We start from the raw sequence: 18675 nt of genomic DNA on the forward strand, positions 1-18675 counted from the left end.
AACTCTCCCATCTCCCAAGCCTCATAAGCACTTTACCACCATCTGTTTCCAGCTCAAATATCTCTTAAATATTTTAAGTGGATTAGCTGTGATGGTATCATTATGTTTAGACAAAAAAGTCCATATGGTACACACTAAAGACAGTAGGGGTAAAATTATCATGCCAGGATATTCTTTTAAATTATTTGGTGAAGTAAAGAATAAATGAATGTCTGTCTCCTGTAATAAGCTTGATTCCTTGCTTTGTACATTTGGTAATTGTAATTTGTTACAGGATAGGAATAATGGATAAGTCGATATGGGGTGTCCAAGTTCTGATGTCTTCCCTAATCAAACACTCTCCTGCTTGCTATCTCTTTTTTTTACATTATTTAATTATTCTCTCTCTCTCTCTCTCTCTCTCTCTCTCTCTCTCTCCCCCCTCTGTGTGTGTGTGTGTATGTGTGCGCACGTGCGCACATGTGTGTAGTAAGTCGATATATACACAAAAATTACATATATAATGGAATTATTATTCTAGCCCATAATCTAAGAAGTAGCTCATGGAAGATAAAAATCTATAATCAAAACTTTAAAGAGTACTTTTGAAACACAGAGCTGAAAACCCAGGTCACTTGGTAGTATACTTGACTAGAGTGCACAACACCATAGGTGACCCTCGATGGGTGATAGATTCCTAGAACTACATAAAACTGGACGGGATGCAGGAAGATGAAAGGTTGCGCCCATTCTCCAGTATACAGTGAATTCAACACACAGACAAAACAGTCTCCAAAAAGTGATTCATTAAAATTTTAAAAAGGGGGTTAAGGAGATGATCCAGAAATTGAGAGAGCACTGGCTGCTCTTCCTGAGGACCCCATTCAGTTCTCAGCACCCGGTGACAGCTCACAACTGTCTCTATCTCCAGCTTCAGGGTATCCAACACTTCTACACAGACAAACATGCAGTCAAAATATCAATGCAAATTTAAAAAAAGAATACCAAAAAAAATTTATTTAAAAAAAAGAAAACCAGATGAAACAAAGCCATGATATTTATTGTCATTGATATTTACATGTTTTAATATTAGGAATACAGATATGGTAAATTTAGTCAAAAGCAAATGAGTGATCAATAAAAGTCAAGTGGATTAGCTGTGATGGTATCATTATGTTTAGACAAAAAGTAAGTGTAGAAGCGGAATTTCTTTCAGATACTTTACAATTTAGATCACAGTTGCTCTTAGAGGGGAAAAAGTCTCTGACAGTGATGGGTATTAAAGTTCCCTTTCTGTATCTGAGTGATGGTGGTTAGAGGGGAGCATATTTCATAATTCTTTAAGCTACACAACCATTTATACTATTATTTTGAGGTGCTGGGTTAAACCTGAGGGACTTGCATGTGGTAAGCAATGGGTCTCCTACTGAGCTACATCTCCAGCCCTGATTCACAGCACTCTCTAATTATATCTTTAAGTTTTGGAATCTATTGAATTCATCGGTTTTCTTCCAGTCCACCACTTAAACACATTGTTCGGTCCAGATTAATCTCCCACCAGAATTAAAACAAATTCACTAGCTGTAGCTTGTTCATAAGCTATGGTTCCCAGGTGTACACAAGTGCTTACTTGAGTACACAGTAGAGACTTCTGAGGATGTTTGCTCCACAAAAAAAGTAAGATTTTTGATTATATAAACATAAAATGAACTACATTAACTATAGACAATTTTCATAAGCCAACAATAAGCTAAAATCTATACTTAGATGTATTACTTAGTGCTCGTATACTTGGAAGTGTGAGCCCAGCACCTCAAAATAATAGTATAAATGATTATATAGCTTAAAGAATTATGAAATATGCTCCCCTCTAACCACCATCACCCAGATACAGAAAGGGAACTTTAATACCCATCAAACTGTCAGAGACTTTACAATTTTGTGGCATCTCTTTATGTCTTACTAATTTTATGGCATCTCTTCTCCATTATCTAATTCCAAACAAGTAAATTCCCAATGCTCCATTTTATGGTAAACTATTATAATTTTAATTTTAAACCCTAGCACATAGACTAAGAAAATGTGAAGAAGAACAAAACTATTTGAACTTTTTAAATCCTTCTTCTTGTATAATAAGAGATGGCCAGAATGTAGTCTAATTCACTCAGAAGCATAAAACCTCCCCATTGAAAAATCTGAATCCTATCACAGAACATTTCTACCCACAGGCCTACACATTAAAGCTCATAAGAACACATCTTGTATTCAGTGGGCTGACAAACTCCCCTTCCCACTGAGTAAATTAAGCTTCTGGCTCACACATTGTAAGTAACTGACGGGAGAGACTCTGGAAATAGAACTAAGTTCCTATTCAAACAAGCATAAAAAGAATGTGCTATTTGCTCCCGTTATTTCATCCCTATTGGCTGAAGTTTTTCATTTAAAATTAAATACAACTTGAGATTATCAAGATACCTCAGTAAAGTGTTTCCTGTGCAAGTATAAGGATCTAAATACAATCCTAGAATTTGTCTAAAGCCTAGCTTACCCAGTAAATTCTAGATCAGTGAAAGACTCTCTCAAAACACTAAGCAGCTGATAAGCATTTATATCCTAGCACTTGGGAGGCAGAGGCAGTCTACAGAGCCAGTTCCAGGTGACCTTTGGGCATACACACATAAATACACACACTAGACTTGGGCATGATAGTGTACACAGCACTTAGGAAGCAAAGACAAGAATATTTGACTGGACTACACTGAAAAGTAGGCCAGGACAGAACAAAGAACAAGAGTATGGGCAGGAAAGGGAAAGGGGAAGACAGGGAGTGGAAGGGCAAAGAAAGGGAGACACAGGGGTGAGGAAGAAAAAGGAAGAAGGATGGGGGGGACGGGGAAGGAGGAAAGGAGCAGGCAAAAGAAGGAAGGGAAAGAGAGGGGGAAGGGAAGAAAAAGGAAAACGGGGGGGGGGGGGGGGGGGGGAGGGGAGGAAGGGGCAGTGAAAGGAGAGGGCCAGAGGAAAGGAAGAGGGAGCAAGGGAGAAGAGAAAAGAAGAAACGGGGAAGGGGAAAGAGTGGGAAAACAAAGAAAGGAGAGAGGGAAGAAGAGGGAAGAAAGGAGGGGGCTGTGGAGAGGGAAACTGGAAAGAGAAAGAAAAAGAAATGAATTGTGGGTAGAAGCCAGGCATGGTGGCTCATGCCTTTAATCTCAGCACTCAAGAGGCAAGATGAGAGGATCTTGATGAGTTCAAAGCCTATGGTCTACACAGTGAGACCCTATCTTCAAAATAAGTATATATATTTTTAATTTTTAAAAAACATATGGGTAGATATACTATTTGAGTTTCTGTATTTATTTATTTATTTATTTATTTATTTATTTATTTATTTATGGTTTTTTGAGACAGGGTTTCTCTCCGTAGCCCTGGCTGTCCTGAAACTCACTCTGTAGACCAGGCTGGCCTCGAACTCAGAAATCCATCTGTGGGCTGGAGAGATGGCTCAGTGGTTAAGAGCACTGACTGCTCTTCCAAAGGTCCTGAATTCAAATCCCAGCAACCACATGGTGGCTCACAACCATCCATAATGAAATCTCACACCCTCTTCTGTCTTAAAGACATCTACAGTGTACTTACATATAATAAATAAATAAATCTTAAGAAAAAAGGGAAGGGGAAGGGGAAGGGGAAGGGAAGGAAAGGGGAAGGGGAAGGGAAGGAGAAAGAGAGGGGGAGGGGAGGGGAAGGGAAGGGGAAGGGGAGGGGGAGGGGGAGGGGAGGGAGAGGGGAGGGGGAGGGGGAGGGGAGGGGGGAGGGGAGCAGGAAGGGGAGGGGAGGGGAGGGGGAGGGGAGGGGGAGGGGGAGGGGAGGGGGAGGGGGAGGGGAGGGGGAGGGGAGGGGAGGGGGAGGGGAGGGGGAGGGGAACAGGAGGGGGACGGGAGGGGAACAGGAGGGGGAGGGGAGGGGGAGTGGAAGGGGAAGGGAAGGAAAAAGGGAAGGAAAAAGGAAAGGAAAAGGAAAGGAAAAAGGAAAGGAAAGGAGAAAGAGAAGAGAAGAGAAGAGAAGAGAAGAGAAGAGAAGAGAAGAGAAGAGAAGAGAAGAGAAGAGAAGAGAAGAGAAGAGAAGAGAAGAGAAAAGAAAAGAAAAGAAAAGAAAAGAAAAGAAAAGAAAAGAAAATTCACCTGCCTCTGCCTCCCAAGTGCTGGGATTAAAGGTGTGCACCACCACTGCCCAGCTACTATTTGAATTTTTTAATAATATCACATAGTTTCTAATATAAATAAGAAATGTTATCTCCTCTAATTTACCAAAGAAAGTATAACCTGAAGTTATACTTTCTTTGGTAAATTACACCGTCCAGGAGCGGTGTAGAGGTATAACTATTCCCAATTTTCCATTTTCTGAGGTCTTCGTCAATTTCCTTCTTCAGAGATCTGAAGTTCTTGTCATATAGGTCTTCACTTTTTAGTTAGTCACCCCAAGATACTTCATGCTGTTTGTGGCTATTGTAAAGGGTGTCATTTCCCTAATTTCTTTCTCAGTCTGCTTATCCTTTGCGTATAGGAAGGCTACTGATTTGCTGGAGTTGATTTTGTAACCAGCCACTTTGCTGAAGTTGTGTATCAGCTGTAGGAGTTCTCTGGTAGAGTTGTTCGGGTCACTTAAGTATACTATCATAACATCTGCAAATAGTGATAGTTTGACTTCTTCCTTTCCAATTTGCATCCCTTTGACCTCCTTATGTCGTCTAATTGCTCTAGCTAGGACTTCAAGAACTATATTGAAAAGATATGGAGAGAGGGGGCGGCCTTGTCTAGTCCCTGATTTTAGAGGGATTGCTTCAAGTTTCTCTCCATTTAGTCTGATGTTGGCTACCGGTTTGCTGTATATTGCTTTTACTATGTTTAGATATGGGCCTTGAATTCCTGTCCTTTCCAAGACTTTTAGCATGAAAGGGTGCTGACTTTTGTCAAATGTTTTTTCAGCATCTAATGAAATGATCATGTGGTTTTTTTTCTTTGAGTTTGTTTATGTAGTGGATAGCATTGATGGATTTCCATATATTGAACCATCCCTGCATCCCTGGGATGAAGCCTACTTGATCATGGTGGATGATTGTTTTGATGTGTTCTTGGATTTGGTTGGCAAGAATTTTATTGAGTATTTTTGCATCAATATTCATAAGGGAAATTGGCCTGAAGTTCTCTTTCTTTGTTGGATATTTGTGTGGTTTTGGTATCAGTGTAATTGTGACTTCGTAGAACAAGTTGGGTAGTGTTCCTTCTGTTTCTATTTGGTGGAAGAGTTTGAAGAGTATTGGTGTTAAGTCTTCTTTGAAGGTCTGATAGAATTCTGCACTAAAACCATCTGGTCCTGTGCTTTTTTTTGTTGGAAGCCTATCTATGATCCCTTCTATTTCTTTAGGGATTATGGGACTGTTTAGATGATCTATTTGATCCTGATTTAATTTTGGTATTTGGTATCTGTCTAAGAAATTGTCCATTTCCTCCAGATTCTCCAGTTGTGTTGAGTACAGGCTTTTGTAGTAGGATCTGATAATTTTTTTAATTTCCTCAGTTTCTATTGTTATATCTCCCTTTTCATTTCTAATTTCTGAGAAGCCACCAGATTTATTTCCAGAGTGGTTGTAAAAGTTTGCACTCCCACTAGCAATAGAGGAAATGTTCCCCTTGTTCCACACCCTCACCAGCATGTGCTGTCCCTTGAGCTTTTGATCTTAGCCATTCTGATGGGTATAAAGTAGAATCTCAGAGTTGTTTTGATTTGCATTTCCTTGATGACTAAGGACACTAAACATTTTTTAAGTGCTTCTTGGCCATTAGCAAGAAGCCAAATAACAAGGAGGGCCTAAGGGAGGCTGTTTGAATCTTTCTCAGAAGGGAAAACAAAATCAGTATTGGAGGCCAATGGAAGGAAGGAACTGGATAGAAGAGGGAAGTGGGGCAGTAGGGCAGGGGTTCAGGTACAGGGGGAGCAAGGGAGAAATTGGTGGGGGGGGCACCTCTTGGATATGCCAGAGACCTGAGATGGAGGAGGGAGGCCCCAGGGTATCTATAGGGATACTCTAGCTGAGACTCCTAGTAGGGGATATGGACCCCAAAATAATCTAGTTAGGCAGAACTCCTAGTGGGGGAAAAAGACAGCAACCCACCCACAAAACCTTCAACCCAAAATGGATCCTGCCTGCAAGTTGTGCAGGGACAAAGGTAGAGCAGAGACAGAGGGAATGGCCAACTAATCACTGAACTAAATTGAGACCCATTCCATGGGCAAGAACCAATCCCTGACACTATTACTGATACTGTGTCATGTTTGCAGACAGGAGCCTAACATATCTGTCCTCTGAGAGGCTCCACCCAGCAGTCAATGAAAAGAGATGCAGAGAACCACAGCCAAACATTAAATGGAGCTCCAGGAGTCTTGTAAAGAGTTGGGAGAAGGATTGAGGGACCCTGAGAGGACAGAGATTCCACAGGAAGACCAACAGAGTCAACTAATCTAGACCCTTAGGGGCTCCCAGAGACTGAACCACAAACCAAAGAGCAAGCATGGGCTGCCCCCTACCCCCGCACACATGTAGCAGAAGTGCAGCTTGGTCTTCATGCAAGATCCCCAACAACTGGAGCAGGGGCTGTCCCTGAATCTGTTGCCTGCCTGTGGATCCTGTTCCTCTAACTGGGCTGCCTTGTCTGGCCTAAGTGGCAGAGGATATGCCTAGACCTGCAGTGCCTTTATGTGCCAAGAGGGGAGGTGATACCTAGGGGGTACTCCCCCTTCTCAGAGAAGGAATGGGGGAATGGGAAAGGGATATATTTGAGGAGGTACTAGAGGAGGGGGGCTAATATTGGAATGTACAGTGAATAAACTAATAAAAAAATTGAATTAAAAAAAAAAGTCTGAAGTTTCTTTTTCAAATGTCAAGTTTCAGCCCTGGTTGCTCTTAGGTCAAATGTTTGTGAAGTCCCCTGACAAAGTCAATCCTCCATATAAGTTCTAGAATAGAGTACTGTGGATCCACAGAAGAGACGGAAATGAAGGAGGAAGATATAAAGGCTCCTCACTACTTGTTTGATGAACACTGTGGTTCTATATCTCTTTGCCATCTCCAGCAGCTACACTGTACTGAGGAAACGATCTTCTTGACAAAATGGAAATAAGAGAAAAATGACATACTAAAATCAAGAGTGGGAGAAAATATCTGAATAAACAACATATTTAACTGTCCTCACTTTCCAAAATCACTAGCAAACATCAAACATACTAATACTAGAATTCTTTTTTTATTCCAATTCCTCCTATTCACTATCTGTTATCTTCCTCTTTGAGACAGGATCTCATAGAAACCAGGCTGGTATTAAGTTCCCTATGTAGATGCAACTTACCTTTTAATTCCTGATCCTTCTGCCTTCACCTCCCACTGGTCTATACAGTGCTGAGAGTAAATCAACTAAGATATATCCCAAGTCCACTATATATATATATCTTTTTTACTCGTATAACTTCTGACTGCCAAGAAAACTCACAGACACTTTTCAAATATACTACCCAAAATTCAGAATTCATAGGCTTGAATCTATACAAATAATAGTTCTTTTAACCTCAAACATTTTTATAAACCCTAACACATGAAAAGCTGTACTAACAAGATTTAAATAAAATGTCATAGGAAACAGGACAAACAAACAAAAGAGCCAAATAGAAAACAGTGTAATTCAATACAAAAAAGAGTAGCCAGGTATGACTGGATAAAACTTTAATTCCTACACTAGGGAGGCAGGGGCAGGTAGATCTCAATGAGTTGAGCCTAGTCTACATAGAAAATCCAAGGCCAGCCTGGGCTAAATAGCCAGACCTCATCTCAAAAACAAAACAAGACAATACACTTCCACAAAAAAAGCAAAAACAAAAAAACAAACAAAAAAGGCCACCCAAGAAAGGGGCAAACATCTGCCAACATTCTAAAGAGAGAAATAGAGGTCTGAAATATATTACTGAGTTGCAATGTTTTGTACACACAGGAATAAAGAGTTTCTTAAAATTCCAGACGAACTTCAATATCCTCTACCAAGACACTGAGTGAGACTCATAGCTCATTTCTCCAAGTTTACTATATAGTAATCACTTGCAAAGTTTGTTACAACTCCACGCGTCCAAGCCCAAAGCACAAAGTGGACATGACATGTAATTTACTGCTTGTCCAACAGATGTCCTCGCTCATCTATCAAACGGAAGGTGGAACAGCACAGCAATGAAACAATCCCATGACCAACAGAAAACTCAAGCTCCAACCATAATGAAACCTTGACACAAAATATAATAATCAAATATTAGTTTTAATATTGGAGGTATACAGCATCATGTTCATAAATAAAGGAAAATATTGTAATGAGTAATATCACACATGTTATTTTAGTATTTATGTCATTTACTAAGTCTAAGAAACCAGTGATTATAAGGCATACCACTTGTACATGTACTGAATGCATGAAGTAAGAGTACAGGAAGCTCTTTTAACTGCAGAGCCAACTCTCCAGCTCAAATCTGGGAGTCTTAGATGGACACAGACTGTGAAAATGTATATCTATTGTCACAAGATCAATACATACTAGGGCCTTAATAAGTAACTTGACTTAATGGAATGAACGAGAACAAAAGTGTAGGAGCAAGCAAGCATCTCTGGCATCTTACTGCTTTAGAAACAAGTCTACAGGTAAGGGTAAGGTAAGGGCAGGATAAGTGTCAAAATCTGTGACTTGGGTTATCATTTTACTTTTGTTGGTTATAACCTCTAATATATATATTTATTAATTTTCTTGCTACAACAATGAGTCTTCCATGCCAAAGACTATATTTAAAGTTTTTTGCTTATATTTTCTTCTAATGTCTCTTTTTAAATAGTTCTTTAATGCATCTAGAATTTAATTTTATGTAATTTTAGATATTTTCAAAATGGTGGGCATTATCTCAAAATATTGATCATATACTTAATACTGCATTATTTCTAGATTCTACTCTGTTTTCTTTGATCAAGCTGGCCTCGAACTTTAAATTCTCTGTCACTGTCTTCCAAGTGCTAGTTTTACAGATACATATTACCAGTGGATTAAAAACACATGTATTCTGATCTACCTGCAAAAGTTCCCCAAGGGTAACCAGACAATTCCCAGTACAGACACATTAAACTGATAAATTAGAGGGAAAAGACATCTGCATATTAGTTTCTGCAATAATGAAAACTGAATACCATCTTTTCCATTAATGATATTATTTATTCTTTTCTCTTATCAGATTAATTAGATAATACTGCAAGAATGCTCTTAAATATCATTTAGCACAACCATCTTTATCTCTTCCCTCTTCAGTATGTGACTGAAGTAGAATGCTTTCTAGTAAATAAACATTTACTGGACTATTACTTTCTTAAGCCAGACTATAAAACTATCATTGAGTTCTTCTTTTATTAAGTATTTATTTGGTCTGGTGGTAAAGAGTTATTAATTTTATCTAGCATCCTTGGGGATGGAAGGAGTCCAAGGATAGCCAGGGCTCCTTAGCAAGCAACCATCTCAAAAAGGAAAAGTGCTTTGGGCATTCCTATTCACACGTGCCCACTGCTACCACATGAACATGATCACTGCTACTGCATGTACATGCAACACTACACATTGAAACTTCATGCGGAATTGATGTAAGGGAAATCTTGAAGGAAGGGGAAAAAGTAGTATTTGCAAAGCCACTGTCCATTTGCCTTCAAGTAATTTTTAGTTGCATAATTATATTTCTTATAAGGCATTATGCTACAAATGGCAGCCTTGAACTGTTTGGTGGCACATTCACAGGGAAATATATTTTCTTATATACATTATTTATACAACTTATATTTTAAAAAAAAATCTAGAGGCAGGTGGTTTTCTGAGTTCAAGGCCAGCCTGGTCTACAGATCTGGAAAAAAAAAAAAAAACAATCCAAACAAACAAACAAAAAAAAAAAATCTAAAACTCCCAAAGGGTTTTTCAAGTATTTTTGAGCTCAATATATTGCTAATTGTTCATAGCCAATCAATCAATATATATGTGTGTGTGTATACATACATGCAAAATAATAAATAAATTGTGGCTTCCCATATCCTTTAGCTATTTGGCATGTATTAGTTCCTAAACTACTAGGCTAGGCAGAAATGTTCAGAAGCAGCAAAAATATAATATTCCTAGAGCAGGAAATTATCATTGGAAAAAAGAGATCACCAAGCTTATATTTGTTTCAATATACACCTGGAATTTTTACTTCTGAAGAGCTGCACAGTTTTTTTCTCTGTGTAGCCCTGACTATCATGTAACCACATTCACACTGGCCTTGGACTCACAGAGCCTCTGCCACCTGCAGCCTCCTGCCTCCTGCTTCCTGCCTCCATCCTCCTCCTGCCTCCTGCCTCCTGCCTCCCAAATGCAGGGATTAAAAGCATGTACCACCACACTCAGCAGCTTCATAGCTTTGTGCTGGTGTTAGTTTCTTGGGTGTTTTTATGTGTTTGTTTGAGACAGTCTCTCACTATGCTGGTTTATAGTTCACAGAGATTTGGCTGCCTCTTCCTCCCAAGTGCTAGGATTAAAGCCATGTTCTATCATGATCAATTGAATATGTTTGTTTGTTTTTAATTTTCTTCTTCCCAAATCATGTTAAAAAGGGATTATTCAGATTCATCCTAACAGTTAGAGGATCCCCACTCCCCTCCTATGAAAATATGAAAGTTAGCTGATTAGAGTGGTGCATCCTTCTAATCCCAGGGAGGCTAAAAAGAATTTTATATCTAACCAGAAGCACTGGCTAGATTTATGTCAACCTGATACAGTCTAGAGTCATTCTGGAAGAGGAAACCTCAATTAAGAAAATCCAACACAGCTCCAAACCGGCCTGTGGGCAAGTCTAGTATATTTTCTTAACTAGTGATAGATGGATGATGCCATCTTCGGTTGGTGATGCCAACCCTGGGAAGCTGGTCTAGTGATATACAAGAAGGCAGGTTGAACAAGCCCTGAGGAATAAGGAAGTAAGCAGCACCCCTGCACGGCCTCTGCATCAACTCCTGTCTCAAGGTTCCCGCCCAGGAGGAGTTCATGCACTCGAGGGTTGACTTTCCTCAGTGGTGGACTGTGATTTAAACTGTAAGTACAATAAACCTTTTCTCCCCACGTTGCTTTAGGTTATAGTGTTTTATAGTTGCAATAGAAACCCTGAGAAATCAGACATATAAAATGTATTACAGCTTTTAAATTAGCTCAAGGTAAGATGAATTCTTCCTTTATGTTTTCTTAAAATGCCATTGCCTCAGTCAGAAAGTAAGGTCTAATCTCAGAGGCCAGCTTGAGTCTGTTTCATATAAAATCGTGCATCTCTACATAACTCCTTCTGGCTATACTCCATGGCAAAAGATTTTTTAACACATATCTTTCACAAGGCAAACGTTTCCAGGGAAACCAGAGGAGACATTCATTACTGCTTGAGCTTTGCCAGCATAGGTGAGCTGAGGTAACTGTTTACAGCCTCTTACTAGTATTTTTTAATTGCGCACTAGTTAGCTTGTTACCCTGACTCTGGTTTTGCACAGAGGCAAGTAACAAACTAAAACAATCGTGCCTATGCCTGTGTCCCTTCAGTAACTCAGGAGCCCCCAGGAATCACAGGCAGGGCAGCAGGAAGGAGGCTGTTATTGACTAACATATATGCCAGGTGATATCATTCCATTCAAGAGAAAAAATTCAAAAAGGAAATCACTGAAGTGCTGAAACACAAGAGACAAAATTCCTATCCACAGCATAGCAGAGTACATAAATTTATCTAGGGCGAGATTCTGATTAGTAAGGGGAAAAAGACAATCAGGAACTGGAAAAATAGTCACTCACCTCTCTCAACATATTATTCTCTTTTTCCTTCTGCTCCAAAAGACTCTCTAGGTGGTGGACATGCATCTCTGCCTCTGCCAGCCGTCTCGTTCTCTCATGGTCTTCCTCTGTAGCTTTGGCAGAAAGCCCCTTACTCTGTAGCATCTCCAGAAGCTTCTTAATGGACTCATCCCGAGCATTTAGGGTTTGCTTCTGAGTCTCAATCCTCAGCTCCATCTCCTCCAGGGTCTTCCGCAGAAGAAACAGCTCTTTGGCTTGCCTCTCGTGCTCTGCATGCAGCCTCTGGAAGTTCTCCTCTGTGAGCTCTGCCACGCACGGCTCCCCAGTCCTACTGCTGCTATCTTGCTGGAACAGCTGATTCAAGTCCCTCTGAATGCGCAGCTCATCCTGGAGAGCCTGGATTGTCATCTGCATGTGCTAGAGCAACACAAAAAGAAAAACCAAAATCAGCTTTCCCCTCAATTAGCAAAGACAGAGCAGCTTGCAAGCAGCTAAAAATAGCTGCAGGGATTCTCAGAAGTATCCTCAGAAATAAAGGTTCACCTTATTCTCTTTTAATTCAAGTTTTAAAACTATGATAATAATCTGTAATTTTCAGTAACTTAATTTGTGCTTATCCCCCCCCCCCAACCCAGGAAAAGAAGTACGGCAGTCCTTTACTTTCAAAAGCCACAATAAAATCTAGACATCTCAAAATTTAATGGAAGGTATCTTAAAGGGAGTGGGAAGACTCTATATCAGCAGGAATAAAAAAATAATTCCAAAACACAAAAATCTATCAAAAAAACAAAATAACTTAAGTATTATAAACATTAATTAGCAAGTACTCATATTTACTGAATGGTTATACATAGCTTTTTTTTGTTTGTTTGTTTTTTGGTTTTTTTGGTTTTTGGATTTGGTTTTTTCGAGACATGTATAGCCCTGGCTGTCCTGGAACTCACTCTGTAGACCAGTCTGGCCTCGAACTCAGAAATCTGCCTGCCTCTGCCTCCCAGAGTGCTGGGATTACAGGCATGCACCACCACATATACATAATTTTTTATTTGCTATACATAACTTTTTAATTGAAATTTAACCTTCACATACCTACCTAGCTACATACATACATACATATATACATACATACATACATACATACATACACACACAGTCATGAACGCGCACACACACAAACACCAAAACACCATATATAAGAGTATATGCCTATAATATCATTTTAAAGAGTGAGGCAGGAGTATCTCAAGTTTGAAGCCAAGTGATACATACTACTAAAAAAGTAGAGCTACTTAACATAAACTCCATCTTCATAAGAATTGCATGGTCTAGAATGCTGTTGTTGGCTGCAGGGACGATGTTGTACTGAATCTATCTCTACAGCTTATTTATCTTGCTTCACTAAAAATTCATGGACACTAACTAGTAAGTAGCCTTCCATAGTTCATTTTCCCAAACCCTGAAAAAGTAACATTATATTCTTTGATTCTGTGAATGATATTCTTGTATACATCTGACCCGTGTACTAGTCATTTCAATTTTATTGACAAGTGAAGGTTATATCAACTTCAAATGATCTTGAAATTAACAAGGAGACAAAACATCAGCACACCACTGAAGGATTATGTTGATGAGGTTAGCTGAGAAGACCCAACTAGAAGTGAGTAGCACCATTCCCTGGACTTGAATTCTAGATGCCACAAAAAGAAGGCTGGCCCAGCACAGATATTCATCTCTCTCTGCTGTCCAACTGTGGGACGACCTGACCGGCGGTTTCAAGTGTCCGTTGCTACCTTGCCTGCCTCCCGCACAATCTATGACATCTCACACTGCAAGGCAAAAGAACACTCCTCCCTTTTTCAAGTTGCTACTGTTGGGGTATTTTACCACAACAACAGAAAAGTCACTAAGATGTGAGTATACCAGTGGGGTGGTGATTCTTTATTCAATATTAGCAAGATGAACATTCACTTTCTGTGTGTGCCACAAATCTTTCCAATTATGTCATTTTGCAGTTAGCACTACTTACAATTTTTATAACATCTTTATTTTCTGTGTGTGAGAGAAAAGGGGAGGGGGAGCACAAGCATGCATGTGTACATCAGCCATGGTACAAGCACAGAAGTCAGAAGACAACTGTCAAGGGTCAATTCTCTCCTTTTACCCCATGGTTCTGGAAACCAAACTCAGCACCATCACACCTGGCAACAGGCACCTTTACCGTTTACCCACTGATATATGAAGACTTTTAAAGAGATTGTGTGTATGTGTGTGTGTGTGTGTGTGTGTGTGTGTGTGTGTGTGTGTGTGTATGTTTACAGTACTACCACACAATAAGACTAGTGAATATATGATCAACATATATGGCTGGGGAGATGGCTCAGTAGTTAAGAGCACATACTGTCTATGTACATGCCTACACAATAAAAGTAAAATTTTAAAAACATCAACAGAGAAAACTGTATATTTGTCTACACAGAAACAAATCCTTTAAAAATCTTTTTCTTTTACATTATCAGTTTTAAAATTAACTTACACACTAAAAAGCTTCCTTAGTACATTTTCACACCTACTTTCCTTGGGGTGATTCCCCTGCCCTGCCCCTGCCCACGCCTCAATCCTGCCATATCCTTCCACACCCACTACCCCATCCTGACTTCCCCTTTCATAGAACATTTGCTCTACTTCACTCCCCACACTCCTTCCTTACAGATTCCCGTTTTCCTCATCCCATGGGCCAGCCCTCTCTAGCTTCCTGGCCTCTCCCACACTCACTCCACCTACGCACTTACATTTAACATTTAGAAGCTAGACTCAGCATATGGAAGAGAACATGGGGCATTTCTCTTTCTTGGCCTGGGTTATCTAACAGTTTTGTCAATTTTTCTGAAAATTTCATTTTTCTTTATAGATGAATAAAAAATATTATTGTACATATATAAGCACCATATTTTTATTCATTTCTCAATGGATATCTAAGCTGAATCCATTTCCTTCTTACTATGAACAGACCAGCAATAAACATAATGTCCAAGTATTTCCATGGCAGGATGGAGTCTTTAGGTAAATGCCCAAGAGCAGTAGAGTAAGGACACACGGCACAGGTCTACTTGAAGTTCTATGGGAAAGCTCTGATTGCACCAGTTTCACAATGATGAGGAAGGGTTCCATTTTCCCACACTGTTGTCAGCACGCTGTTGTCTTGATGGCAGTCATTCTGAGTGGTGTGAGACAGAATCTCAAGGAGTTAAAATTTGCATTTCCCTAAAGGCGAAAAACGATGGGCACTTTCAAAGATACCTATTGGTCAGTTGTATTTCTTCTTTTAAGAACTGTCTAGTCAGTCATTAGTTCATTTACTGGTTGACAGTGAGGATTTGTACCTGTTTATATACTTTAGTTATTATGCCTTGTTTGTGGTCACTGTAAAGATTTTGCTTCCATTTTATGGGCTGTCTGTCATTTTGACTGTTATTTTACTAGGATGAAGTTCTACAATTCTGCCAATTCTTAGGGCTATTTCCTTTGCTATTAAGGTTCTATATTCAGGAAAATTTTGCCTATAGCTATATCCAAGTGTCTTCCCTATTTTTCCTTTAGTAGCAACACCATTTTAGGTTTGAATATTTTTGTTCCTTTTTATTTCTGAGACAGGGTCTCATTGTGTTGCTTTGCCTGGCCTGGAACTCTGTCTGTAGTCCAGGCTGCCTCTGTTTTCTGAGTGCTGGGATTAAAAGATGGGACCCAGACCTGTCCCATCTCAGGTTTTAAATTAAGACTTTGATCAGATTGAATTTATTTTTATAGAGTAAGAGATGATATATCTAATTTCATTCTTCTACATGTGGCTATCCCATTTTGCCAGCACCTTATTATTAAATAGGCTGTCTTTAAGGTGTAATTAGGAGAGAAGAGAAGCCTGGTAAGAAGAATAAGATGCTGGCCACATGAAAGGCCATGCCTTTCAGGATAGAGGAATCTTCAAACTATAGGCAGAAGAGGCCTCTCCCCTTATGCTGCTTCCTGTCTGACACTGGGTCACAATGAGAAACATAACCAACGCAACTATCTCCATTTCTTAGTAAACCTTGACAGTACTCTCAGGATGAAGTGTTGTAATGTGTGATAAACATTCATGTACAGTCTTAGGATTTCTATGGCTGTGATAAAAACACCAAGATCAAAAGCAACTTGGGAATGAAAGTGTTTATTTTATCTTACAGTTCCATATCACAGTACAGCACTGAGGGAAGCCAAGGCAGGAACCTGGAGGCCAGAGCTGATGCAGAGGCCTTGGAGAGGGGCTGTTTATTGGCTTATTCCTCATGGTTCGCTCAGTATACTTTATAGCACCTAAGTCCACCAGGTCAGGGGTGGCACTGCCCACCACAAGCTAGGTCTTCCCACATCGATGAAGAAAATGCACCACAGGCTTGCCCAAATGCAATCTACTGAAGACATTTTTACAATTGAGGTTCCCTCTTCCAAAATGACTTTAGCGATGTCAAGGTTATATAAAACTAGCCAGCACACATACCTTGTAAAATACTAACTATATTTGTGTTAGAAAGGAAAAAAATAAGAACATACTTGGGGATCAAAATAGTAACAATTGTAGCTTTTATAGAGAAAAGCACAAATTTTTGTGAAAAGTGTAACACTGTCATTAATATCTGAACACAATTTATCAATAACTTCAATGACAAACATAAAACAAAGTTTGCCTTTGGAAATATGTCTTGTGGTTCAGAATGTAAGAGTACTTGCTGTGCAACCAAGAGGACTGAGTTCCAATTCCTAGCAGCCATATATAAGCTGGACATGGCAGCACATGCCTAAACCCAGCAGTGAAATGGGAAGGGGGACAGTAGGAAGAAGATCCTGGGAGCTGACGGGCCAACACACCAGCTCAATGACAGCCCCTGTCTTGAGCCAATATGACACAGAGTGATAAAGGAAGATATCCAAAAGCCTCCTGTGGCCTCCACATATGTGAGCAAGGGCACATGGAATTGTATACTCACACACATACAACACACACACAAGATATATCTAAAACTTTTCCACATTTCATAAAAACATCTACATCATTCTTTAAGTAGATAAAATAATTCATTAAAATAATTAAGAAAATTTTGTTATTTAGCACTGAAGGAAAACAAAAACTGTTTTAAAAGTTAGCTTGTCAAAAGTAGACATATTTGGTGAGAGTTTTCCTTCCAATCACCAATAAGCAATTAGTAAAAACCATAAATTTATATTAATCTAATGCTATGAAAACAATTCAACAAGCCTACTATTAGAGCAAACCTTAAAATAGATAAGCACTTAAGTAACTAAAAGGAAGGGAAAAAGGGGGGGAAGAAAGACGAGAAGAGGGAAGAGGAGGGAAAGAGGAGAAAGGACATCAAGACACACAAAAGAAATAGAGAAGTTCATTCCATAAAGTATATCTATGGTATTGGGGTCTATTTTTTTCTCAAGGATTCAAAACTGAGGAGACTGAATCAAAGTGATTGGGAGGGTGACACTGAACCCGCACCCATGCATACAAGTGCAGTACTCCCCCACCGCTGCAGTACTCTATGTACGAAACCCAGAGCCTCGTACACACTAGGCAAACACTACACAACTGAGCTATAACCTAGCCCAACCCCTTTTGTTTTATGAGCACAGTAGTAACACCTTAAGAAAGCAAAAACTGTATTTTAGACATGCCGCTTCTCCCTCTAAATACAAAGCAGTTAATAAAACAACTAAGAGGCTTGTTTTCATAACTTTTTTTCTCATTACAAACTAAAAGTCATATAGATGCTAAACTTTTAAAGAACACAGAATGTATATAATAAATTCTGGCTCTCTAATTCCTTTAGGTCATCTTTGTCAAATACATTTAACTTTCTAACAATTATCTGTTATAGAAAATATAGATGCAAAATATACTAACCAAGATAGCCATAGCAGTATTACATAAGAAAAATATTAATATCTGGGCTGGAGAGATGGCACAACGGTTAAGAGCACTGACTGCTCTTCCAAAGGTCCTGAGTTCAAATCCTAGCAACCATGTGGCTAACAACCATCTGTAATGAGATCTGATGCCCTCTTCTGGGGTGTCTGAAGACAGCTACAGTGTACTTCATATAATAAATAAGTAAATCTTAAAAAAAAAAAAGAAAAATATTAATATCAACAATAGAAGGCAACTAAAAGTATATCAGCATGACATGTCTGTGTGTGCATGTGTGCACACAACTGTTGATGCCCAAACAAGGCAGAAGGATTGGCTCCCCTGGAGCTACAGAGGGCTATGAGTCACTAACCTGGGTGTTGGGAATTCAACTCAGGTCCTCTGCAAAAGCAATACATTCTTAACCGATAAGCAATCTCGCTAGCTCCCTATTATTGTTTTGTTTTGTCTTGTTTTATTAATATAAAAGCATATGCTGCCTAAGAAGGCAACTCAGTGGCAGAACACCTGCTTAGCACACCTAATGCCCTGCTGGATCCCCACATTACAAAATATTTTTGTATATGTGTGTGTGTTTGTATACATATAATGTGTGTGCATGCACACACTAGCTCTCATACACATATGCACAAGAGAAATATTGGAGTTAAATGTTTTTTCTATATTCTATGTATATATTACTTTACAAGGAGAAAGTATGCTGTACTCATTATTGTATTATCAATTTGGTAAATGGAGAAGCAACACTGCTAAATATAACAGCTGCTTCCTGAAGATGACACAATTGTGCTTATAAAACAAAGGAAACTA

At 39.3% G+C, this 18675-nt stretch overlaps 1 protein-coding gene across 5 annotated transcripts in view; it reads right to left on the minus strand.

The window, feature by feature from the left end:
• Window positions 1-18675, minus strand: part of Erc1 (ELKS/RAB6-interacting/CAST family member 1) — a 296730-nt gene that overhangs the window by 228958 nt on the left and 49097 nt on the right. For all 5 annotated transcript variants that reach the window (XM_052174710.1, XM_052174709.1, XM_052174714.1 and 2 more), the window contains exon 3: window positions 11898-12314. In XM_052174710.1, the coding sequence (XP_052030670.1) occupies window positions 11898-12314 (417 nt within the window). The remainder of the gene's footprint in view (window positions 1-11897; window positions 12315-18675) is intronic.

This window comes from Apodemus sylvaticus, chromosome 2 (genome assembly GCF_947179515.1).
Source record: "Apodemus sylvaticus chromosome 2, mApoSyl1.1, whole genome shotgun sequence".
Taxonomy (NCBI): domain Eukaryota; kingdom Metazoa; phylum Chordata; class Mammalia; order Rodentia; family Muridae; genus Apodemus; species Apodemus sylvaticus.